This window comes from Ovis aries, chromosome 17, assembly GCF_016772045.2.
Source record: "Ovis aries strain OAR_USU_Benz2616 breed Rambouillet chromosome 17, ARS-UI_Ramb_v3.0, whole genome shotgun sequence".
NCBI lineage: Eukaryota > Metazoa > Chordata > Mammalia > Artiodactyla > Bovidae > Ovis > Ovis aries.
The window spans coordinates 55,167,724-55,192,485 of NC_056070.1; the positions used below are offsets into that span (position 1 = coordinate 55,167,724).

General features: G+C 54.6%; 1 protein-coding gene across 5 annotated transcripts in view; it reads left to right on the plus strand.

Moving 5' to 3' along the window:
* Positions 1-13: 13 nt before the first annotated feature.
* SH2B3 (SH2B adaptor protein 3) overlaps positions 14-24,762 on the plus strand; it is a 37,649-nt gene continuing 12,900 nt past the window's right edge. For 3 of the 5 annotated variants that reach the window (XM_027956514.2, XM_015101637.3, XM_042234625.1), the window contains exons 1-2: positions 14-365; positions 10,267-11,067. In XM_027956514.2, the coding sequence (XP_027812315.1) occupies positions 10,294-11,067 (774 nt within the window). In that variant the 5' untranslated portion in view covers positions 14-365; positions 10,267-10,293. Of the gene's footprint in view, positions 366-2,522; positions 11,068-24,762 lie in introns of those variants that run through there. The other 2 variants (XM_027956515.2, XM_060401228.1) reach the window with 2 other exon arrangements.

Sequence of the window (24,762 nt, forward strand, 5' to 3'; positions counted from 1 at the left end):
CCGGTTCCTCTTTACATAACGGCGAGGGGCGGCATGGGCTCGGGCCACCGCCTCCGCCCGGCCGCCCGCCCGGACTGTCGCGGCCCGCGGTGGCGACGTCGGAGACAGCAAAGTTTCCCCGGTGCCGGCCCGGAGGCGCATCCTCCCGCAACTGTCAAGCGCTGGCGGCGGAAATGATGAGGCGCTGGCCATTTTCCGAGCCCGGGTTTCCTGCCTGAGCCCCGCTCGAGCGAGCCGCGAGCCAGGAGCCGGCGCGCGGGAGAGAACGCGCCCGGGGCGGGGGCCCGCCCGCCCCCTCGGGATTTCGGGGGGCCGGGGGCGCGCGACGCCATGGGCCGGCCGGGCCCGGACCCCCTCTCTCTCAGGTAAGCACGCCTTTCCCAGTGCTCCCCTCCTCCGGGGCTGGGACGGCTTCAATGGGGGACGGGGAGGCCCCGTGTCCCGTTCTGCCCAGTGTCTGCGCACTCCCGCAACTGCCTAAAATATTGTCCTGCTGCTCACTCAGGTGGGGGTATTCAGGGGTGACCGTTCCCCAGCTCCTGCGACACCCACACACGTGTTGGGGATGTAGTGGGGGTAGCTGAGGCAGTGGGGGAGGCGCTGGGAGAGGGTTTGGCTAATACTCCCAGCTGCCTCTTACTGTAGCCTAGCCAGTCAGTTTGTGCCTAGAGAGGAGGGGCTGGGGGTCACTGCTTTGGTACCTTGAAAGTGAAAGTAGTCAAATTGAGCCCGTGAGAATGGAAGCGTCCTCTTGGAGTGGGGCACAGGCCTCTCCCTACTCTCCCAGGCCAGGCCATGTGGCTAAGAGGATAGCACTCAGCACCCCCCACCCCCAGCATTCCAGAAACCCCTCTCCCCATTCTCTGCCTTAGGGAGGTGGGGTGGCCCAGGCGCCCCCATGCTGCAGAATCAGTGGGTTCAAAAGGGTTAGGGCTTTCAGAGCTCAATTCTCTTTGGACTGGTACCTTCCCACCCTGGACATGGGGCTGCAGGGGAATCCTTCCACCCCAAAATAAACAGGGACACAAGTCATTGGCCTAATAGGTCAGCAGGGCTGAAAGGTATTTCAGAGGCCCTTAATGCCTGGTGCAGAAATCCCCTCCCTTCCCTCATTCGGTTCCTGGGGGTTTTTGGGACAGTGGGACTGCATTTGAGGAACTGGGGAGGGGGGCCTGCCTGCCATTCCACTTTTTTTCCTTGAGTTTCCTCATTCTCCTGTTTCTCTTCCCCATTCCCGGGGCCACAATGATGTAGGTAAGGAGTTCACTGCCTGCAGCTGGAGGCCTCCATCGAGGGGAATGGCCAGGCCGGACTGAGTGGGAGGAAGTGAAATTGGGCTCCAGGAGGGGGGTTTCTGAACAGAGGGCCTGGCAAAACGAAGTCTGGATGGCCAAGAACCAGCTTTGGGAGCAGGAGGGGCGGAGATCTGCCCTGGGAGATGAGCTTCCTCCGACACCCAGTAGCTGCCCTGCTCAGCTGGGGCAGCCAGTCCGTTCCCATTTACAGTCCAATCCCTAGGGCCCCTGCCAGGGCGGTGGGCACATGCATCTCCAGAGTTGTGGGTGCGAGCTGTGTCTGAATTTCCCATCACTGACCTGGCTGCCAGAACGGAAACAGCCCTGGAGGCCCCCTGGGGCCCAGAGACCCAGCTGTAGGAGGGGGAAAGCGGACTGAGACCCTTTGTCAGGCTGGGGTCAGCAGATGAGAGGCCAGGGCCCGTTGGGGAAGTTGGATGGGTTTTTAATACAGTTTTTCTGAGCTTTTTCCCACAACCCCCCTCTGGGAGGGAAAATCCTTTGGAGCCAAAGGGTGAACATTCCTAGAACTCGTGTGAGTCTCTGTGGGCCATGGAGGAGCCAGCTGGGAAGGGGCTGGACTAAAGAATCAGCTTCTGGCGTCTGAGTTCCTTCAGGGGCTCAGCAGTGACAGAGGAGGGTCGTGGAAGCTTAGGTTCCCTACCCCCACTGCTTTTTCCCAGCCGAGGGCATGGGCAAGTGACACTTGTAAGACTTGGTTTCCCCCTGTGTGAAATGAGGTAATAATAGGTTTGTGGTAGGCATATAATGAGCCTGGCATGGAAAGGTTCAATTACAGGTGGTGGTGATTTTCCTCATTACCATCATTAGTGTTATTGTTACTGGCTGTGGAATGTTTGTTCATCAGCATCCCTTGAGCACCACCTGCGCGAGCAGCTCTGGGGTTTCCTGAGTTCTGGGAGGAGAATTCTGGAGTTCCTGGACAGGGTGAGATGTTGGTGAATCCCGGCTCTGTGGCCCCACCTCAGTTTCTTTATCTGTCAAATGGGTGTGATATTAGTACCTACTTCTTTAGGGTCACTGGAACCATAAATGAGTGAATTCATGAAGTGTTTAGAATGGCTTGGTCAGGAGGAAGAATAGTAATAAGGAAGAGATTGTTGTTATCTTGCTGTGTGTGCCTTGTTTTTCTTCTCCTTCCCTTCCGCCCTTCTTTTGAATCCTGGGCTTGATCCTTCTCCATTAAAGGGAACTTCTAACACAAATTCGTACCTGTAGAACTACTGCAATACAGCAGAAGCCTGGGCCGGGAGGAGCTGGGGGGCCCTGCCGGGGTTCAGCCTGTAGGCGCCATTGGGTGTCTGGGTCCGGCTGTGCCGCCTCCTGGACAGAGCTTCCTTGGGGGCAGAGGGGGCGGTGATGGAGGCACTTGGAGGGACCTTCCAGCTGCCCTTCTCCCGCACTGCCCACCCTGAGTAGGAGAGACAGAGCACATAGGGCACTCAGTGCTGGCCTTGGCACTCAATTAATAATGGACACTGTTGTTGTTATTGTTATTCAAATGAGAGGACTTCTCTGTTCAGTTCTTGCTTCTCCCAGTAGCAGCATGGGTTTTAGAACCAAATCTGAGCTTTGCCAGCTTCTAGCTGTGAAGCCTTGGACAAGTTACCTGACCTCTCTGGACCTCAACTGCCCAATGGGGGTTCCAGCTTCTCTTGGGTATATGATCCTATATGTGAGTTCATATGTGAAGGGTATGAGCCTGGCAGAGAGTAGGGACTCCCACTGTGTTGAGTATAATTGCTGTGGCTGTGTGACCTTGGGCTTGTCCCTTAACCTCTCTGAGCTGTGGATTTCCTCATCTGTGAATGAGAGCACTAATAGGGTTGTTTTGAGAAGAGGCAGGCACAGTGCCTGGCATGCAGTCAGTGCTTAATAAGAGCTACTGCTATTAATGCCTGAGAGGGAGACTGGCACTTAATTGCCAGGTTTCCTGGGAAAATGGTCCCCTGGGGGCTGTGGGGTGGTCAGCATCTTTGGCAGAGCAGAACAGGAAGTTCCTTCCATCTGACAGACGAAAGAAGCCTGTCTCAGAGTCCAGAGGTGTACAAGTTGGCTTGTTCCCAGACAGACCCTGTTCCCAGCTGCCCGCCCTCCCTGAGGAAACTGAGGCCAGTAGGCTGCCCAGGGGAAGTGACTCAGCTAGGGTCATGGGCTGAGTCAGGCCTAATTGGACCCAGGAGCTCTGTGCCCCAGCTCCCTGGCTTCTGGGGCCTGAGGTCCCTTGGGGATTGGGCAGGTCCAAACCACAGCTGGACACCCACTGACTTGGGCCCAGAAACCTGGACGACCAGCATTCTTTGGTGGGGACTCTGGGGTCCCAATGGTCACCCCTGGGCTGCTCAGTCCAGCATCCTTCCTGACCACAGGGGCAAGGGGCACTTCCCCAGGAGAGCAAGTCCTCCTGGTGTCCCCCGGCTCCGCCCTGTCCGGAAACCCAGCAGCTGAGCAGATGGCTGGAAGATTTTTCCTCCCACGCCACCCTGTCAGGGGTCGGCTAGGGGGGCCGGGCTGCAGGCTTCCTCATGAACCAGGCAATGGAGCCCCTGGGGGCCTGCCCGGATGTGGGCCCCCACCCCGCTGGCTGGGGTGTAGGGGGGGAGAGCCTGCCACTGCCCTGCATGTCCCCAGGGAGGCCTGGGAGGGAGGAAGTCTGTGCCCGGCTCATCAGGAGCAGACTCACAGGGCGCCTGAGGGGGAGGCTGTGGCCTTGAGGGGCTGGGGGCCTGGAAATGCGATTAGGGGAGGTGGACGCAAAAGAGGGCCTTTGGCACAAAATCGGTCCTTTGAGAGCTGGCACTCCTGTCGTGTCACTGGAGGAGAGTCCCAGAGAGGGTGATGAATGTGGAGAGAGGTGCACAGGAGCGGGAGGGCTTGAGAGCTCCCATCCTGATATCCTGAAGAGGCAACACCGTCTGGGGGCTTTGGGACACGTGGAGCTGACAGGCTGCCCTGCCATCTCTCTCCACCCAGGGGCATTTAAAGGAAGAAGTCCTGTCCTGGGATGGGGGTGGCTTAGAGAGTTCTGCCTATTCTTGGGGGCGGGGCATGGGCCTGGCTCTCCCCACCTCCCGAAGCCTAGCTGGGCTGTTGGCCGGGGTGTCAGGCGGGGGTGGGGGCAGAGGAAGCCAGAGGACATTTCCTGTTCTGGCAGACTGCGCTGATGTGATGAATGTCCTTGGGCACTCAGCGACCCCAGAGAGAATATCTCGGGGCTCCCTGGCTGCCCAGTGGTCTAGGAGAGACCCCACTTCTCAGCCTCCCTAGGGCCCCAGAACCTCTGCTCTGAACCTCCCATAGGTTCCTCCACAGTCTGACCCAGCATGAGTGGTGTGAAAGGGCAGTGGGCCTCCTGCCAGGCCATGTGTTGGAATCCCCTCAACTCTCTGGGCCTTCTTGAACAGGGGGGATCTGGGCTCCCGAAGAAAGTCGGTGCTGCAGGCAGGAAAGGCAGAATTGCTTCCAGCAGCCTGGAATGAACCTGGAGGGCTTCTTGGAGGAGGTGTCTTCCTCGGAAGGTATAAGACTTCCTGCCCAAACATCTGTGAGCTGTAGACCTGGGTGTGGATGGAGGCTCTGAACTGGCTCATTTTAAGTTCACTTGACACAATTTAAAATATTCTCCCTGAGCCTTGGCAGGTTAAATTCCCACAGGTGGGTAAGGGCCTTCTCTGCACCTGGGCCTGATAATGAAGCAGGAAATATTAGCTTCCCCGGATTCCATTATTACCCGGGGTGATTGGACAGAGGAGAGGCTTTTGAGCCTCAGTCTCTGGGGTCCTGAGGCTTGGTGTAGGATGCATTGCTATCTGCCTTAACAAAGGGTCACCACCAAGCACTGGCTAACCTCACCAGGTTGCCCTTAGCAGGGATGCTGTGGACACTCTGGTTTTAAACTTGGGGGCCTGAAAGGCAGACCCACCTCCCCTCCCCCATGACATGAGCCCCAGTATGGGCACAGAGGTAGCTGCCCCCACCTCTGTGGTGTGCAGTGGGGAATTGATGGGTGGGGCGCCAGGATACAATCCGATCTTTCTCTTCTTGTTGCCTCATCCTTGTCCCTTACCCTGCTGGGGGATTTGGGGAGATCTTGGACCCCTACTTCCTTATCCAGCAGAACTCGCTGTCCTCAAAGCCCTGGATGAGGAGGTGGGAGGGACCCGCCGGACTTGCAGGCCCTCTGTGACGGCTATTCATCCCTTTGGTTGCCCAGATTCCCAGATGCTCCCATGGGTGGGGTGGGGATTGGAGGGGGAAAAAGCCCCAAAGACCCCTCTCCTCATACCTGCTAGCTGAAGCCTGGGGGGCTCCTGGGAACCCACAGGTGATTAGTAGTTGCTTTTCCTGCCAAGAGCTTCTAGGCCCTGTTCCCAGGGTTGGCGTGATCTGATCAGTTGCTCTTCCTCTGTGTCTGGCACATAGTAAACACTCAGTAAATGCTACCTCCTGGGCCAGGGCCCAAAGAGGGGACCACCTTCCTGTGGCCTGGCTGCCTGCCCTGGCCAGGAAAGCTCCCAGGCGTAGCCCCCTCCCCAACACAGGCCACAGCTGAGTGCTCTGGCTGGTGGCTTCCTGCCCAGAGCTCCTGCCGGAGCTGCCTAAGCAATGCTTCTCCCCTGAGAAGGCCTTGTGTTCAGACTCCTGTGACCCACCCCCCCTGCCCTGCCCCCTTCCTGGCCCAGCCAGTGAAGCCTGTGAGACTCTCTCTCCCTGTGGCTTCTTACAGCAGGCGGGTCTGACATTCTCTGGAGCTGGCAGCCCTCTTTTCGAACAATAACAACAGCAGCAGCCACTTGTTCCTGGAGCCCTGTGCTGAGGACCCCACAGATATCAGTTCTTAGAATGCTCCTAGTGAATGTCCAGAGAAAAACATGAACCCATTTTACAGATGGGGAGGGGAGCCCTCTCTTCTGCAGCACACAGTGAGGAAGTGGCAGAATGAGGATGTGAACCCAGATTTGGTTGGTATCTCCACCGTGGAGAGCTCATTTGTGGCTCATTGTGGGTTTCTGTCAGTCCATGAAGGTCAGGGGCATGATTGTAAGAGTATGACTGTCAAACAGCAGCCTACCTCAACCCTGGGAATTCACCACTTCATGCAACTTTAGCATTTCTGGAGTTGGCTGTTCTGACATGCCCCATGGAGTGGGCCGGAGTGCCGTGGCCCTTGGCTGCTGGGGGCAGATGCTGAGGGAGGTGGACGGTGAGCAGTGTTGCTCACTATAGCTGGTGCTCCCGGCAACTGAACAGGCTTTTAATCCCAGCTGTGCCCCTCATGTGCCTTGTGACCCTGGACAGACCATTCCTCCCCCACCTTGGCTTTCTCATCCATCAAATGGGCATAATGCTGGGACTGCCCCTGCCAATGGGGAATGAACAAGTGAAAAAATGCAAAGTATTTAGCACAGAGCAGGGCACGTAGCGTGAAATAGCGTCATTTATTGTTGTTTTTAAAATTTTCACCCTGTGGCTATTTTCCAACCTCTTGTTCAGAGTTGCTGAGGCCTCCTGACTCCAGCAGGACCTGAGTGAGTGAAGTCACTCAGTCATGTCTGACTCTGCGACCCCATGGACTGTAGCCTAGCAGGCTCCTCCGTCCATGGGATTTTCCAGGCAAGAGTACTTGAGTGGGTTGCCATTTCCTTTTCCAGGGGATCTTCCCGACCCAGGGATCGAACCTGGGTCTCCTGCATTGTAGGCAGATGCTTTACTGTCTGAACCACCAGGAAGACCTGAGTGAGGCCTTTTTTCTTCTCCTCTGGATAATCATTCACTGGGCAGTAAGTCTTCCTTGTGGTGTGCATTTAGGCACTGATCAGGTGTTTTGTGGGGGGCTTCTGTGTGGGGTTTGCATTGATCGCTAGCCATGGGAGCTCTGTGCTTCAGTTTAACCACCTGTAAAATGGGAGCAATTATTGACCCTACCTGCTAGTGCTGTTGTTAATCCTGGGAAAGTTAATGTTTTGCAAAAGCAGTTAGAAAAATGCCTGATGTTTAGCAAGTATTGAGTACACACCACTCTTCCTGTGGGGAACTGGAGTAGGGGGCCCAGTGAGGAGGGCTGCTGGCCCCTGCCTGAGTGGTGAGGGAGCTTGCAGTGGACACAGCTGTGCCGAGAAGGCTCTTTCCAGGGTTGGCCCTGCAGCTGGGCTTCAGGTCTCTGATGTACAGGGGCGGACAGGGTCAGGTGTTCCAGACAAAGGGACAGGCCTGGGTGCCCAGGCAGTGGGTTGGCCCAGCAAGAAGTGCTCATCAGTGAATGCTGGCCACCACACACCTGCTGGAGGAGCCAGAGGTTGCAAATCCAGCCAGCTTCTTGTATTCCTACCTTCATTCATTCAGCAGATGTTTATTGGGCTCCTGCTGCATGCTAGGACTTGGGGCTGGAGCTGGAAGTGGCTCCTGGCATTGTGGAGTTCACAGTCTGGTGGGGGAGTCACTCATTAAATAATCACAGTGATTGAATGAAAGCATGTGTGCGGAAAGACAAGTTCAGGACTCAGTCACCAGTGAGCTCAAGGAAGGCTTCCGAGTAAGACTGGAAGCAGCTTGGGAGCAGGCAGGGCACAGGGACACCTGATGCAGTGGCCCAGCAGCAGCCAGTGCGAGGGCCAACCACACAGGGTCTTGTGGATGGGACAGGCGCTCGGGTCTGGAATCTGGTTTCCCAACCTGTGAGCACAGTGCTGGGTCAAGGTGTGCGGTGGCCAAGGGGTTAGCCAAGGAGAGGTCACCCATACTTTCAGGTAAAACCCTCTCCTTCAGCGACAGGGTGGTTCTCTTGGAGTGTGGTGACCAAGGACACATGTGGCCCCTCTTCCTTCCCTTCTGCCCACTGTGTACAAAGTGCCTACTGTGTAGCTGCTGAGGGCCCTGTAATGTGCGAAGTCGTCAAGTGTGTGCACAGCACCCTCCCAGCTGAAGCAGTGGCACCCCTCCATGCCTTCTGGGCTATGCTGCGTTGATCAGCTGCAGGGTCACCACCAGGACCTGAGATGTGGAATGGGGTGGGGCAGAAAGAACCCCAGTTTCTAGGTTCAGAGTCTCACCTTGAGACCCCTTACAAGGACTCCTTTCAAGGTCTTAGAAGGTGGCTACTGTGCTGCTCCCCATTTGACAGATGAAGAAACTAGGGTTCAGAGAGGTCTGATGAGAGGCACAAAGCCAGTACTTTTCTGTGTTTGTATATAATGTAGCTCCAGGAGAGCAGGAATTTCTGTCTCTCTGGTTTGCTCTTGTATCCCTAGGGCCTAGCACAGTACCAGGCACACAGTAAGTCCTCGGTATTATCAGGGTGGGGTGAGTAGACATCCATGAGTATGTGGTCCTCAGCAGGGGCCCAGGCCCAACCTGGCTCAGTTGGAAGGAAGGACAGTACTGATGGTAATGAGAGAGGGCCAGGGTTCAGCACCGTGGACAGCAGAGGGTAGGGGGCTTCTGTACTTCAATTGTGTAGGAGCCCCAGTTGCGATGAACAGGCAAGGGTCACCTGTCGCAACATTCCCCCATCAGAGCAGGAAGTACCTTTGTACCCCTTATGAGTCTTGTTAATTTATTCCTTTTCATCTTTTTATGTTTATTTTTATTGACACCAGTAATACACGCTTATTGTAACATTGATTACAAGACTTATTAGGCTTTCCTTAGGTTCCAAAGCCTTTCCATTTAATTCAGTGAATCCTCATAACATTTCTATGAGGTAGGTGCAACATGGTCCCCATTTTACAGATGGGGCAAGCAAGGCAGAAAGACATCACAAACCAGGGTAACAACTCGTAAGCAGTGGGATTTGAATCTAGGCTCCAGGCGCCATGTTCTTAACCAGATTTTCCAGAGACAAGTAAATCTTTCTTGGTTACTTCCCCTCTTGCACCCCAACTTCTGACTCTTTCCCACAGGTCACTACTATTGCTGCATGGGTTTGCTCCAGCCATATCTTTCTTGCCCATCACTTAAATACATTTATGTACACAGAATTTGTAGTTTTGCTTTGTATGTTCTTGTAAATGGGATCATGAATGGTTTCCATTGATAAGTGGTTTGCTTTTTCCCTTAATGCTGTGCCCTGGAGACTTCCCAAGATGGTAGCATAGATCTTCTTCCTTTTGGAATATGCTGTAGCACATTCTGGCTTGCAGATGTATCACAGTTTGTTTCACCAGTCTCTGACTGATAGGCATTTAGGTTGTATTCATTGTTTAGTTGCTCAGTCGTGTGCGACTCTTTGCGACTCCATAGACTGTAGCGTACCAGGCTCCTCTGTCCGTGGGATTTCCCAGACAAGAATATTGGAGTGGGTTGCCATTTCTTCTCCAGGGGATCTTCCCAACTGCTGCATTGGAAGGAGGATTCTTTACCACTGAGCCACCTAGGAAGCCCTTAGGTTGAATTTACCCTTTCCCTGGCTCAAACAGTAAAGAATCAGCCTGTGATGTGGGACGCCTGGGTTCGATCCCTGGGTTAGGAAGATCCCCTGGAGAAGGGAATGGCAACCCATTCCAGTATTCTTGCCTGGGAAATCCCATGGACAGAGGAGACAGGCAGGGTGCAATCCATGGAGTCGCAAAGAGTCTCACAAGACTGAGCAACTAAGCACAGCACTTTTTCCCTATTATAAATGTTGGGGCAGGAAACACCTGGAAGGGGATTGTCCTGTACATGTCTCTCTGCTCAGGTGGGAAACTGTTTCTCTTGAATACTTACAAGGGGAATTACTAGGTCTGAAAATGATCCTCCCAAGCTGCCGGCCCAAAAGGCTGTACTCCCCCAGTACCGGCAACATTGTAGGGGAGTGCTCATTTTGCTGCATCTTCACCAGCACTGAGTATTAAGGAAATTTTCTCTTTTTGAGGTAGTGCCTGGTGACCAGCATCTCTGGCGGTGGTATTGTGGTGGTCTGCCCAGCAGTCCACTCCCTCCTCTGTCGCGCACTCCCCACCGTGTCTTTCAGCCTGGCCGCCCCACCTCGGTCTCCGCCATGAACGGGCCCACCCTGCAGTCCTCCTCGGCCTCGTCTGCGTCCTCGGCCTCCACCTCGGCGGCGGCCGCCCCGTCCCCGCGGGGCTGGAGCGAGTTCTGCGAGCTGCACGCGGTGGCCGCGGCCCGGGAGCTGGCCCGGCAGTACTGGCTCTTCGCCCGCGAGCACCCGCACCACGCGCCACTGCGCGCCGAGCTCGTGTCGCTGCAGTTCACCGACCTCTTCCAGCGCTACTTCTGCCGCGAAGTGCGCGAGGGCCGGGCGCCCGGGCCGCCGGCACCCCGGGCCGCCCCCGCCGCCCCCGTGCGCGACTACCGTGAGACGGGCCGCGGGTCCCCGGCCAAGGCCGAGGCGGCCCCCGCCGAGCCGGGCGCCAGCTCCGCCGCCCCCGCCCCCGGCCTGCCCAAGGCCCGCAGCTCCGAGGAGCTGGCCCCGCCGCGGCCGGCCGCCACCTGCTCGTTCCAGCACCTGCGCCACAGCCTGCGCCACATCTTCCGCCACCGCTCCGCCGGCGAGCTGCCCGCGGGCCCCGTCGCCACCAACGGGGAGGCCGGCGAGGCCCCGGCCAGGCCCGGCCTGGCCAGGAAGCTCCTGCCCTGGAGCCTGGCCCGGGAGCCGCCGCCCGAGGCCCTCAAGGAGGCGACGCTGCGGTACAGCCTGGCCGACGAGGCCTCCATGGACAGCGGGGCGCGCTGGCAGCGGGGGCGGCTGGCGCTGCGGCGCGCGGGCCCCGACGGCGCAGACCGCCTGCTCGAGCTCTTCGACCCGCCCAAGGTAAGACCCCGCGCACGTGGCTCCGGGTGGTGACACTTTCCCAGCAGAAGGCCGCAGAGTGCCCAGGGGACTTTTAAAAAGTGAACTGTTCCCTCAGAGAATCATTTCCCATTTTTAGATAGTACAGAGCTCCCTTAGACGCCACACTCAGTTTTGCTTCGTGTTTCTTTGTTACAATGCCGTGCACATTCGTCGTATAATTAAGGAATAAACGTTGGAACATGACTGTTAACTGGACTCTGAGGGTCCTTTGGATTCCCCTGGTTTTCCCCTGAGGTCCCTTTTCTGCCTCAGGACACCAAGTTCAATGTAGTCGTCATGTGTTCTTAGGTACCTCTTGGCTGTGATGAATGGTTCTTCAGCCTCGTTTCCAGCGGCCTTGGCGGTTTTCAGCAGCACTGGTCAGGGATTTTGTAGAATATCCAGGGACACCATAGATGGGCATCATGTGGGCCGGTGGCAGCCTGGATCAGGGTCCTGAAAAGCCTGACCCCGGTTGACCCTGACAAATAGGATTTCTCCTAAGGAGTTAAAAACTGTGGTGGAATTCCTTAGAGGCCTTCCATGCTTTGTGAATGTCTTACTTTCTTTGAAGTTTAGATTTTTTTTTTTTTTTTTGTCTTTTGGGACACAATTCCAGTGGTGCAGTTGAGGCTGAAGGGTCGTTGTCGTCTGGACACCTGCAGGACTGCATCTTTGACCAGATGTGTCAAGCTGATGGGATCCCGTGGCCTTTAAATTCCCTTCTCTTTGTGGTTCTGTTATGTCCTAGGCCCTTAGTCTAGAGAGTGAGCAGAGCAGATCCCAGCCCTGGGGGGGGTCACCGTCCGGGTGGAGGAGACCAACAGTTATTCATTCATTCAAAAAATACTTGTTGAGCAACTGCTCAGCATTAGTTGCTGGGGAAGCTGGTGTCCTGGTAGGGCTATTGAAGGAGTAAAATGACCAATGAACTTGGAATTATAAATTGTAACTTGTGTTCTGAAAGAGAGAAATGGAACCTCTGGGAGGAGGTCCTAATTTGGGGGGTGGGATGGGATGTTGTCAAGGAAGCCGCTTGTGTGAAGTACCTTTCCTTTTTAAACTTCACTGTGGAGTCATACTCACATGCTGAGCCGTGTGAAGTGCGTCTGAAACCTCACAAGGATCTCTGTGTTTGTACACGCAGTGGCCCAGTGCCCTGGGGGGCTCCCTCACACCTCTTCCACATCAGCACCCCCCACACTGACTCATGCCCCTATGGATTGCATTTCTCCCTTTTGACCTTAATATAAATGGAATCACACAGTCTGTGTGTGCATGCTAAGTCGCTTCAGTTGTGTCTGACTCTGTGGGACCCCATGGACTGCAGCCTGCCAGGCTCGTCCATGGGATTCTCTAGGCAGGAATACTGGAGTGGGTTGCCATGCTCTCCTCCAGGGGATCTTTCTGACCCAGGGATAGAACCCACATCTGTTACATCTAACCTGCCCTGGCAGGCGGGTTACCACTAGGGCAACCTAGGAAGACCGGAATTGCACAGTACGTTGGTTTTTATGTCTGGCTGCTTTCACCCAGTGTATTCTGGACATTCGCTCATGCTCTTGGATGCCCTAGAGTTTGTTTCTTTTTATGGCTGAGTAAATCCAGTCTGTTGTATGGATGTCCTTCAGTTTGTTTATCTGTTTACCGATTGGTGGATATTTGGATTGTTTCTGCTTTGGGACTTTTACACATCATGCTGTAATGAAATTTGTTCTGAGGTCTTTGTCTGGACATATGCTTCCATTTCCCTTTGGTAGATTCCTAGAAGTGCTAGGTCATATGGTAAGTGAAGGTTTAACTTTGTAAGAAACTTCTAAATTTTTTTCCAAATTGACAGCACAGTTTTGCATCCTCATCAGCAGTGTATGAGTCTTTTTTTCTTCTCTTCAGTGGATGTATACTGGTATCTCAAATTGTGGCTTTAATTTGTATTTCCCTGATGACCCATGAAATTAAGTACCTTATCATGTGATTATTGGCCATTGGGACTGGCTCTTTTTTCAAGTGTTTGTCATTTTTATTGAGTTGTCCGTCTGTTTCTTATTGATTTATAATCTTTATATACCCTGAAGGCACTTTCTTTGTCCGTATATCTTCTGCACTGTGCTTATCTTTTTACTCTTTTAATGGAATCCTTTTGTGAACCTAAGTTCTTGATTTTAATGTAGGCTAAAGTTTATCGATTGCTTTCGTTTATGGTTAGTGCTTTTCCTGTCCCATTAAGGGAATCTTTGCCTGCCAAGGGTCATGAAGCTCTTTCTTGTCGTTTCTTCTAAAAGCTTTATTGTTTGGGCCGAATCATCTTGACAGGCCTTCACAAGATCCATCCTGAATTACGGTGTGAGGTAGGGGTCACAGCTCTTCCGGTTCTGGCGCTGCATGCTGATGTGACCCTCTTTTTCTCATTGGATCGCATGTGATGCTACTGTCAGCCTGAATCTAGCATCCATCTGTGTGCTTCTGGACCTTCTGTTCATTGGCCTGTGTGTCTGTCCTTATGCCAACACCACATTGTCTTAATCACCAAAGTTTAACTGTGAATCTTGAGGTAACTTTTCTTTTGTTTCCCAACTGTGCTGTGAGGCTTGTGGGAATCTTAGTTCCACAACCAGAGATTGAACCCCTGCACCCTCATTAGAGGAAGCATGGAGTCCTAACCACTTGGCTGCCACTGAGGAGGTGACTTTGGAACTGAGACCTTTTTTCTGGCTGCACTGGGTCTTTGTTACAGTGAGTGGGCCTCTCTGGTTGAGGCACTCAGACCCCAGAGCGCGTGGTCTCAGTAGTTGTGGTGCACGGGGTTAGTTGCCCTGTGGCATGTGGGATCTTGGTTCACAGACCAGGAATCGAACCCATATCCCCTGCATTAGCAGGCAGATTCTTAACCATTGGACCACCGGGGAAGTCCCTGAACTAAGCTCTTACTGAGATAAGAATCGCTGGGTTTCAGGAAGAGCGTAGGGAAAAGGCACGGAGATGGGAAAGCATTTTGCATGTTTTTAAGAAAGAAGCACAGAAACGTGGTGGGGTCACAGAAGGGGAAGATGGCTCGCGGGGGAGGAGGTCCTGTGAAGAGTTAGTATTTTATTCCAGATGTAACATGAAGCCGTTGGAAAGTGCAGATAAAAACTTTTACTCATTGTTTTAAAAAGTCTCAAGGCTTTGACACCATGAAAAGCAAATAACATCCCAGATACATGGTCTTACCTGCATGATAACGTGCGATTCCCTGTAAAACTTTTAAGAACTGCTGCTTCTTAAAACAAACCGTCTTAGAAAACCCAGCGCCAGGAGTCAGGCAGACCCAAGTTCAAACAATGAATTAGCTTCGTTCTCAGCTGCAGATCCTTCACCTCTCTGGGCCTCAGCTTCCTCCTCTATTGAGCTGAGCTGCTCAGAGTTCGCACTTTGCGTGGCTGTTGTGTTACTTGGGAGGGCGCCTCTGCTGAACGCCCAGCACAGGGAAGGCTTGGTGTTTCTGGTTGTTGTGGTTGTCGTGGTAGTGAAATGATTTGGGGACTTATTATTTGGTAATAAGTCAGTGCAGATTTATTTACTGCTTTGGGCCCTTGGTGTCTGGCTGGGATGCATGATCAAGGCTCCTGTTCTTCAGGAGCCCAGGGTCAGAGCGCCTGTCAGAGTCCTTAGGGCTCAGAAGTGGTGTCTGGCCCCGGAGAAGTGGACCTGGGGGTGGCAGCTGGGTCCCTGGGCTCGCCCCTCCCCCCAGGCCACCTGGGCCTCTTTCATAGGCTTGGTAGTTGCTGTGTGACCTGGGGTGTCCCCCACAAAGTAAGGAGCCCTGGTAGGGTATCTCTCACCCCCTCCACAGGGTGTCTGAGCAGGTTCTAGCTCTGTCTGCTGCTGACAGCTTCCCTTCGGGATTAGAACAGCCTGGGGCTCTTCTGAATGTTTCCTGGAGTGACTTGGAGCATCCAGTCTAGGCTGAAGATACCTACACTAGAAGTCTTGAGTGTGCCTGCCTAGTGGGTAGCCTTGACCTCTGACCCTGGAGTTGTCTGTGGGAGTAACTTCTTGATTTGTTTTTTAATTGGAAGAAAGTTGTTTTACAATGTTGTCTTGCTCTCTGCCATACAACAACACAAATCAGCCATAATTATACATATATCAGCTCCCTCTTGAGCCTCTCCCCCCTCCCCCCCCCACCCCACCCCTATGGGAGCAACTTTAAACAAAGGCAGTGACTTCCCTGATGGTCCAATGGTTAAGACTCTGTGGGTTCCAGTGCAGAGGGCACAGCTTCCATCTCTGGCAGGTGAACTAAGATCTCACATGCCGGGGCAGCTGAAAAAAAGTCAAGAAAGGCAAAGGAGGATGTGACAGCAAAGGCCTGAGCTCTGGATTCACACCTGAGCTCTGTCACTTGGATGGTGCTCAGGCAGAAGAGGCTTGGAGGACAAGAAGTGAGAGAAGGCACTGCCCAGGGACAGCACTCGGGGCGTGCACCCCTCCTTCCCCCCGGAAGTCTGAGGCCGGGTGGTCGGCAGCTCATGGTGTGCCTCCCCTGGAGCTGGGTCAGAGCTCCGCCTCTGGCCAGTGCCTCTGACCCTGGGCCGGTCAGTTCTCCACTCACAGCCTCAGTCTAGTTGCCTGTAAAGTAGGCGTGGCAGCAGCCAGGGCTCAAGGGTCACCGTGAGGGCTGGGAGGGAGGGAGCCAGCCATTGCAGGCGGTGTGTAAGCGGAGGCCACCGGCTGCTGCAGTGGATGATCAGAGCGGGTGGGAGGAGACAGGCGTAGTTCATTCCCAAAGTCTAAAGTCTAGTTTCAGTGGCATCACTGCACGTGGGGGGGGGAGGGGGGCGGGACAGCCCTTCCTTCTGTGTGCCGGCCCTCAGGGGAGGCTGGGGATTGCCCCTGGGGGGTGGTCATCAGAGGCCCCTTGGCAGGAAGTGACATCTGGGATGATCGAAGGTGCCACTCCTGGAAGATTGGGTGAAGGAGTCCCATGCTGAGGAAACGGCAAGTGGGAAAGCCCTCGGGTGGGCATGAACCAGGAGACTTGGAGGAACAGCCAGGCAGCCAGGGTCTGGAGTAGAGGGCAGAAGGGAGGAGTGAGGCTGGAAAGGTGACCGGGCTGGGTTGGGCGGGGCCTGAGGGAGCACTGTGAGGATTTTAGGTTTCACACTGAGAGCAGTGGGAGCATGTGAAGGATTTAGGGCCAGAGGCGGGTGTGACACCTGCTCAGCAGTGGGAATGGGCTAGAGAAACCCTCTGGGGCTGCCTGTGGTCTTCCAGTGTCTGGGAGAATGTGGCATGATTCTTCTCCTAGAAGACCCTCTTGTTCTGTGGCATCTCCCTCCCCTTAGGCATCTCTGAGCTCAGGCTGGGGGTTGCTGAGGAAGCCGTATGTTTCCTTAAGTAAACATTACTACTCACTAGGAATTGCCCTAAACACTTGACCCTCAAGTCCTTCCCATGAGGTCAAGCTTATCGGCCCATTTGACAGGTAGGAAAACCAAGGCCGGGAGAGGCAAAGAAACTCAGGATCATGCTGCTAAGGAGATCTGAATCCTGTTCCCAAGGGTCCCTACTCCTGAGCCCCCAGCCACACTGTTGAACGGCCCCCTTCCAGCCATGGGGTGCAGAGCATCAGCTCCTGGCCAGGCCAGGCCTAAGATGTGCCATCCTGCTCGGCAGTTACAAACAAGAAAGATGGACTGATTGCCAGTATTTACAAACCATAAAATGGAGAGGTTTCCTATAAGAGCCCAACTTCTGGTTTCTCATATGAATTGGTGGATTTGGCAGTGCTGGGCCAGGCTCACTTGGAGTGCACCCCAGCCTGGCCCCTGCGGACGGAGAACCTGACTGGGGTGAGGGGTGGGTCCCAAGGTCAGGGAGCAATTACAGGGGTTGGGGTTGGCTAGCCTGGGGGGCAGGGCTCTCCTAGGAGCTGGAATCCATTTTCAGTGGAGCGCATTTGGGCGGGCCATGGCCTGAGGGCCAGCCCTTTGCTGTTTCCAGTCTCAGTTTCCCCACATGTCCAGGCCTGGTTTGGCTGAGGGGGTCTCAGAGTCTGGCCAGCTTTGCCCGGTCTGAGGGCTGAGCCTCAGTTTCTCTCATTTGTGCTGTGGGAGCACTGATGGACTTCTGTTAATAGTAGGTGCTACTGAAAAATGCCCTTTTAGGCAGCATCTGCTTGGCACTTGTTATATACTAAGCACTTAACTGTCTGGGCTTCATTTACTCCTCACAGCAGCCCTGTGAGGGGGCTGCAGCGATTACCCCGATATCACAGATGGAGAAATTGAGTTCAGGAGAGGGGAGGTGACTCGTCCACAGTCGCACAGCTCAGAGCATCGGAGACGGGATGGGAATTGGACATGTGGGCTGCACCTGGTGCCCAGTGAGTCTCCAGAGGATTTACTGTTATCATGGGTGGTGGAGCTGGTGGTATTTAGCCAGGGGCCCTACCTGGGTGGGTGGGGGTTGGTGGGGTGGGGGGGTCTGTTTTGAGTTCTCAGACCTGAAAAGGTTCCCCATGGCCATCTTGTCCAGTGCCACCAACTTACAGCTGGGCACATTGAGGCCTGGACTCCCCTGGGTCCCTCTGCCCTGCTGTTGGCCTCTGCTGCTCAGCCCAGAGAAGCGGTTGAGGAAGGAGGTGAGGGATCCTAGGGGATTCGGCCCACAGCCCTGAGCTCCCTCCTGCACTGCCAGCCCTTGTAGCCCCAAGAGGAAGTGGGTCAGTTGGCAGTGGCTGGACCGACTGGCCCTTAGGGTGGCTGGGGGCCGTCGGGCAGTGTGGTTCAGAGTCGTTCCTCCTCTGCTGCTTCTGAGCTAAGTGACAGGGCCTCAGTTTCCTCATCTGTAAAATGGGGGTGGTCCTGGCACCCATATGTGTCGTGAGCTGTGGATCCTGCAGGTGCTGACTAGGTGGGCGGGGGACCTGGCTGGGAGCAGTCGGTGCTCCTGGCGAGCAGCCTAGATGATGAAGGGGCTGAGTCTGAGCGCAGCCTGGGGGTGAGGGCATTGCCCAACTAGCCCCTCAAACTCCCCTGACTTCGCTTTGCCTGCCTCCCAGGTGGGGAAACTGAGGCCCCAAGATGCAGAAGGAGCCACCGCTGGACCCTGGGGGCTGAGCCCAGAGCCCGTGCCCGAGTGTGGGAAAGAGGAAGCAGAGAGAGAGGGACGTCCGGCCCCCGGCGGTTTCCTCTCGGAGGCAGGAGTGCGAGGAGGAAGAGGAGGGCTGGGCAGGAAGCGGCCATGTGGGCGGGAGGGGCAGCCTCCTGGGGGCTCGGACAGACCTGGGCCCGAGTCCCGTCCGTGCCCTTCTGCACTGCGCAGCCTCGGGAGGGGCACTTGGCTCTCTCAGTGCCTCATTTTCCTCAAGTACAAAGAATTGAGTGGTGGCACCCACAACAGGGCCATGGTGAAACAACCGCTGTCCCTGTGGCGTCGAGAGCCGGCCCCATGCAGGGGGTCTCAGCCAGGCTTAGCTGCTGCAGCTGCTACTTGTTACTAGTCACTTTCAGCACGGTGGGCGCTGCATTCGACACATCCCATGCAACCACCACAAACACTGGCAGGTGGGGACAGGGAGGACACTGTCTGTTAAGAGGAAACAGGCATGGAGAGGTAGAGAGACTTGCCCAGGGCCACACAGCTGGCAGGTGGAAGAGAAAGGATGCAGTCTGCTGTGGGCCTGCCAAGGTCAGGGCTTGTGTCGACCCCCTAATGGGCACAGAGACCACCCACTGCAGCCCAGCAGACCCTCGTGGGCCCAGACAGAACCCCGATGATCCCTGGGGAGAAAGGCGTGTAGAAGGTGAGTGCATCCCCAGTCCCACCTTCCCAGGAGGACCAGGTGTCAAAGGCTTCTGGGTGAGACGGGGTTTCTGTCCTCGCTCTGCCGGGACTGCTGTGACCCAGGTGATTCCCCGTGCCTCTCTGAGCTATGAAACGGGCAACCAAGGGGCTTGATCCGGGCCTTCCAGGGCTGGTGGGGGAAGGAAGGAAGGGGTGGTGGTAGGCAGGGCTCCTGTGGGGCCCCCAACCGCACACACAGCCGCCCTGTCTGCCCCTTATTGGGGTTTTGTGTAACATCATTTTTTGAAAAGTACTTTGCCGCTTAGAAGAAACCCCCAACCACGCTGAAACCACGGGCAGATGGTATCGGTGTGCTTCCTTTCAGCTCAAATTCTGTGAATCCTGAGACTGGAAAGTGCCCCTGAATCCATCAGGGGGAGGGCGGCGAATGACAGTCATTTATCATCCCCTCATCCCCTTGCTCCTCTGGCCTGTGGCTGTTGCCAGCTTCTTGGAAGTTGCTCTTTGGTTTTCCTTTTTTGGGGGACCGTGTGTGGAAATGCAGAACTGTGGAGTCTGCTCTGTGGACTTGGTGGCCAGGGGGCAGGGCACAAGGACAGGTTTGGGTTCAGATCGTGGCTCTTGCGTCCTTGTTATATGGCTTTGGGCTGAAAACCTGGCCTGTTTTGGCTTCGGTTTCCCATTCTGGAGAATGGGATGTCAGTCCTGCCCTCGCTGGGTGATTGAGTCAAAACCTGGCTCCTGGAGGGCCTGGCACGAGGTGTGAGGTGTTTCCTCCCTGAGGGGCAGTGGAAGAGGCTTCCTGTGTGGGAAGTCACAGACCCCCGAGCTGGGTCCCCAGAGGCCCTCCCTGGGATAGGCCACCACCTGGCTGCCACTCCCAGTGGCCCTCCCTGGGCAAATCGGACAGCACGGATAGCCAGTTGGGCCTGCTGGAAATCCCCCACCCACTTCTTTGTGAATGGAAAAGGAAACCAAAATGCAGAGCAGAGATCTCTGGTTCTGAGCGCTGGCCCTCACTGGGGTGGGGGCGGGGTAGCTTCCTTCCCCAAGGCAGGAGGGGCCGCCTCAGCTTCCTTTCTGGGGCCCACACCCCTTTTTCTCTCTCCCCTCCGAGCTAGGTGGAGGCCACCGCTGTCCTCGGGCCATGGACCCCACTGACTGCTCAGTCTCTGGAACCAGTGGATGACGGTGGATAGGGGCAGGGGCCAGCACGGCGAGACCTGGTCTCCAGGTCCTCCCTCCCTGTGTCTGACCCGCCCCCCCCCCCCCCCCTTCCCGGGCCGGATGCGAATCCTGACTGCGGCCCAGTCTGAAGTCCACAGCACGGAGAGAAAACCTCTCTCCAGGGAACCGTCTGGAACGGGAGGACAGACCGTGTCTCTTTTCAGATCTCCATGTAATCTAGGAAACTGTCTACCTTACCGAGGGCCCTCACGTTTGAGTTCCTGGTGTTTCTGGTTTTGTTTTTTCAATTAGTAAAGCTCAGGGCAGAAATGATAGAACAGTCACCGAAAAACCACCCATGATTCAACTACTCAGAGAAAACGAGCATTTCAATCCCAGTCGACGTCTCTGTTCTCTCTTGTATTTCTTTCTTGAACTTTCCCCCCAAATTGCAGCTCCATCAGCATTCACTAATTCTTCATTCAGTAGTTATAGAGGGAGCCCCTTCCGTGTGCCCAGCATGCTGGAAACAGGCAGAAACTTTTGGACAAAACCCCAAGCCCTCATGGGACTGACACACTCCTCCTCCCCCCACCTTTTTTTTTTTTCCACTTAACATGTCTCGAACATTTTTATGTTTTCTTAAGAAATTTTAAAGAATGTCTTAAAATAATGGCTGCACAATATTTCATTTACATAGGCCATGATATATTTATCTGTGATTATCGACTCCTGTTTCAACCATTTCTAATTTTTTTGCTCAAGTAGATACCTTGTGACAAACATCTTGTACATCAGTCTTGCTGCCCATCTCTGATTACTTCCTTAGGCTACGTTCCTAGAGGGGAAGTGCTGGCTGGAAGGCTTCAGGAGCACTTCTCATGTGTTTTCTCTTAAAGCTTTATTGAGATATAGTTTACAGATTATAAAATTAATCTGTTTAAAAGGGTACAGTGGTTTTTAGTGTATATACAGGGTTGTACAACTGTCTCCATGGTTTAAAGGCCACTTTCTCATCTCACCACCACTCATCTCCAAAAGACACCTTGTAGCCATCAGCAATCACTTCTCATCCCTCCGCTCCCCCGGCCCCAGGCAGTCCGCTCGTCTCTTCTGTCTCCCTGGGTTGGCTTAGTCTTTTCCTTCCATGTACATGGAACCAGACAGTGTGTGGTCTTCCATGACTGTCGTCTTTCACTCAGCAGCATGTGTTCAAGGCTTGTCCATGTTGGAGCTCGTGTCAGTAGTTTGTCCCTTTTTATTGCCCAGTGATTTTCCATTGTATGGCTAGATGGCATTTTGTATGTCCATTTCTCAGTGGATGGACGTTAGGTTGTCTTCACTTTCGGGTGATTATGAAAAGTGCTGCTGCAGACATTTGTGAGTTAAGTTTTTGTGTGGATGTATTTCTTTTTTTCCCTGGGTATGGACCTAGGAGTAGAATTGTTGGATGAAATGTAACTCCCTTTAAACATTTTGAGGAGCTGCTAAACTATTTTCCAGAGTACTGCACTATTTTATATTCCCACCAGTAATGTATGAAGGTGGTAACTTCTTCACATCCTCACCGACACTTTTTACTATAGCTGTTTTTGATTGTCGTCATCCTACAATGGTTTTGAATAGTTGAATGGTTTTGATTTACATTTCCCTGATGGCTAATGAGGTTGAGCATCTTTTCATGTGCTCATGAGCTATTTCTAATGCTTCTGATACATCCTTTCCAAAGAGCCTTCTAGAAAAGCTATATCATTTAAATATCTTCAAACAGTAGTGCTTATTTTAAAAATGTTTGCCAACTACCAGGTGAAGTGGTTTTCTTGTCCTGATTATGAATGGAATGGACCATTTCTCTTTTCAAAGAACTTTGAGATATACTTCACATGGCATCAAACTCACCATGTTACAGTGCAGTTCTTTGTTTTTAGCATATTCACTGTGTATGCAGCCATCACCACCGTCTAATTCCAGAACATTGCATCACCTCGTTTCATCACCTCACTCAGAAACCCAGTACCTGTTAGTGTTGCTCCCCAGCCCTTAGCAGCCATTAACCCTGGTTTCTGTCCCCGCGGATTTTGACTGTCTCTTATGTTTCTTGGCTGTAGACATTTTCTGTGACTTACAGGCCATTAACTGTGTGTGCCTCTCTCACACTGCCTGCCTCTTCCCTGCTAACCTGCAGGAGCTCTTTACGTGGATCCTGGTGCTATCACACACTGCAGATACTTCCTTTGCTATTTGACTTTTCAACTGGTTCTGAGCTTCTCAGACTATGAGGGTTTTTAAGTCTGGGCAATGACATATGGTTGATTTTTTTCCTTCATGATTTTGTTCTTTGCTTTTTGTGCTTAGGGCTGGGATCAGATAATTATTCAGGTTCTTTTATTCCAGTTTTGTCTCGGTTTTATGTTTCACATTTAATTATTTAATCCAACTGGCTTTTATTCTTTGTGGCTGGTGCAATTTCCTGTTGTTCTTTGGTGTCAGTGAGATGCTGTGTGTCAAGGCATATCACTGAACAGGGGCTGAGGATAATGACAAGAACTCTTGGCAGACCGAGCTGGGAAGGGTGGAGACTGCGGCCTCAGTGGGCCCCGCCGACTCTGGGGCTCCTGGCTGGTGCCCTGGTTCCCCGTCAGCCTGGCCTGAGGCTCTGCTCAGCTGACTCTGAGCCTCCCCGGCAGCCCTACAGCCCCCTTGAGCCCCAGAGGTCCTCGCTTTCACCTCTTATTCTGAATCATCATTCTTCGAAGGCAGGCGGTAGCCACCGTCCGGGGCTTTTGGGGATCTTGGTGGTGACGAGCCCCCCTCCCTCCAGTGCACGCCCCTATCAGAGGCCGGTGACAGAGGTTATTTGTTGTTGCTTAACCACATCTTTTTCCACCCTCGCCAGGCGTAGAGCTGACAGGGGCCCCAGGGTGCAGCTAAGGGCTGTGCTTCTGGGGTAAGGGGCTTCCCCCACCTAGCTGGCTCCACCACGGGGCTAGGAGGCAGGCACAGCGCAAAAGGCCCTGGGGGGTGGCCAGCCAGCTCTGGGTCCCCTCTGCTTTCCCAAGAACACAGAGCACACCCTCCCATGCAGTGGGAAGACCTGGGGCAGTGCCTGGTGGCACGCCAGGCGGGACCCTCCTGCTCGGGGCTTGGGTGGGTGGTGGGGCCTCTGGGAGCCACGGCTTCCCCTTTGTCTGGGGGCTGACACAGCCCGGGTGTTCCAGGCCCAGGTGTCCTGGCCTTGTGGCGGCCAGAGGGGCACCGCGTAAGGAAGGCAGTCGGCGTGAAGGTGGATGGGGACAGGGTGCAGGGGTTTTGCGGCTCCGCAGCCATGTAGGGCAGGGAGGAATCCTGGCGGGATGCTCGGAGCAGGAAGTGGTCGCTCAGTGCGTGGGCTGGTGGCAGCTGGTTTGCAGCCGGCAAGGGGCGGGGTGCAGGGGGCTTCTGACGGGGCCCCCAGTGGGCCCAGGCCTAGGTGCTGACTTGGTACTCCCAGAGACCCTCCTCTGTCCTCCAGCAGGAAACTGACAGAGGGGAGCTGATGCAGGCTAGCCACTGAGCAGCTCCATGGTCTGGAAACTGGTTGGTTCTACTCTGCTGGAAGTTTTGGCCAGGAGTGGTGCCGAGGAAAGGTGCAGCCCACAGCCTGGCTTGTGACGGTGTGGCACTGGCCCCTCTGTTCCCACCTCTGCAAGGCCCCATCCCAGGACAGGCCTCCCCAGGCCAGGTCATGGGTGGACCGCTGTCACCCTGAGGGGGAGGCAGGCAAGGTCAGCTGGTGAGATGCCCATAGGCCCATAAGCACCTTGGTTCCCTAGTGCATCCATGCCCATGAGGGGGTGTGGGGAGAGTGACTTCCAGGAGTGGGCTCTCTTCAGCCACAGGCCACTCCCTCACCAGTCCTGGGTGGTTCTCCTAGGCTAGCCTAAGAGTAGAAGTGCATGCCCATCTCCACACTTGGCCACTCAGTATGAAGCTGGGCAGCCGCATCTCAGGGTTTGGATGGCTGTCAGGGGGATCCCAGACTGGTTCTGTGCATATTTGGGTGGGGGGGAGCACTCTCTCTCCATGGGGATCTCCGTCTCTGGAAGGCAGGTTGCTCCAGCATCTGAGAGGGGCTTTGTGTCCCTGTCACTGTGATTCTGTGTGTGGGGTGGTCTCCATCTCTCTGAGAGGGGGCTTTATGTCCATGTCACTGTGAGTCTCCATTTCTGACATGTGGAGGGGACCTTACAGGCTTGCAGGGGAGCTCACTGCAGGTGGGGCTTTAGACAAGCCTCCAGCCCATGTTTCCTGGTGGCTTAGACGGTAAAGCATCTGCCTACAATGCTGGAGACCTGGGTTTAATCCCTGGGTCAGGAAGATCTCCTGGAGAAGGAAATGGTAACCCACTCCAGTATTCTTGCCTGGAAAATCCCATGAACCAAGAAGCCTGGTAGGCTACCGGCCATGGGGTCACAAAGAGTCGGACACGACTGAGTGACTTCACTTTCACTTTCCAGCCCATGTCTTTCTCAACACCTCTAGCTAGTTACCCCTCCTACAGGGCCTTCTTGGGGCCTCTCCGGGTCCAGAAGTAGAGGGGGCACAGGCCCCCACACTCATGCTTGGTCACTAAGGGTGTGATCTAGGGGTGCCACCTGCCCAGGGGAGGGAGGCGAAATGATGGGGACTCTGGGCAGGGTTGTTATATTGGTGGGGGGCATCTCCCTATGTCAGTGC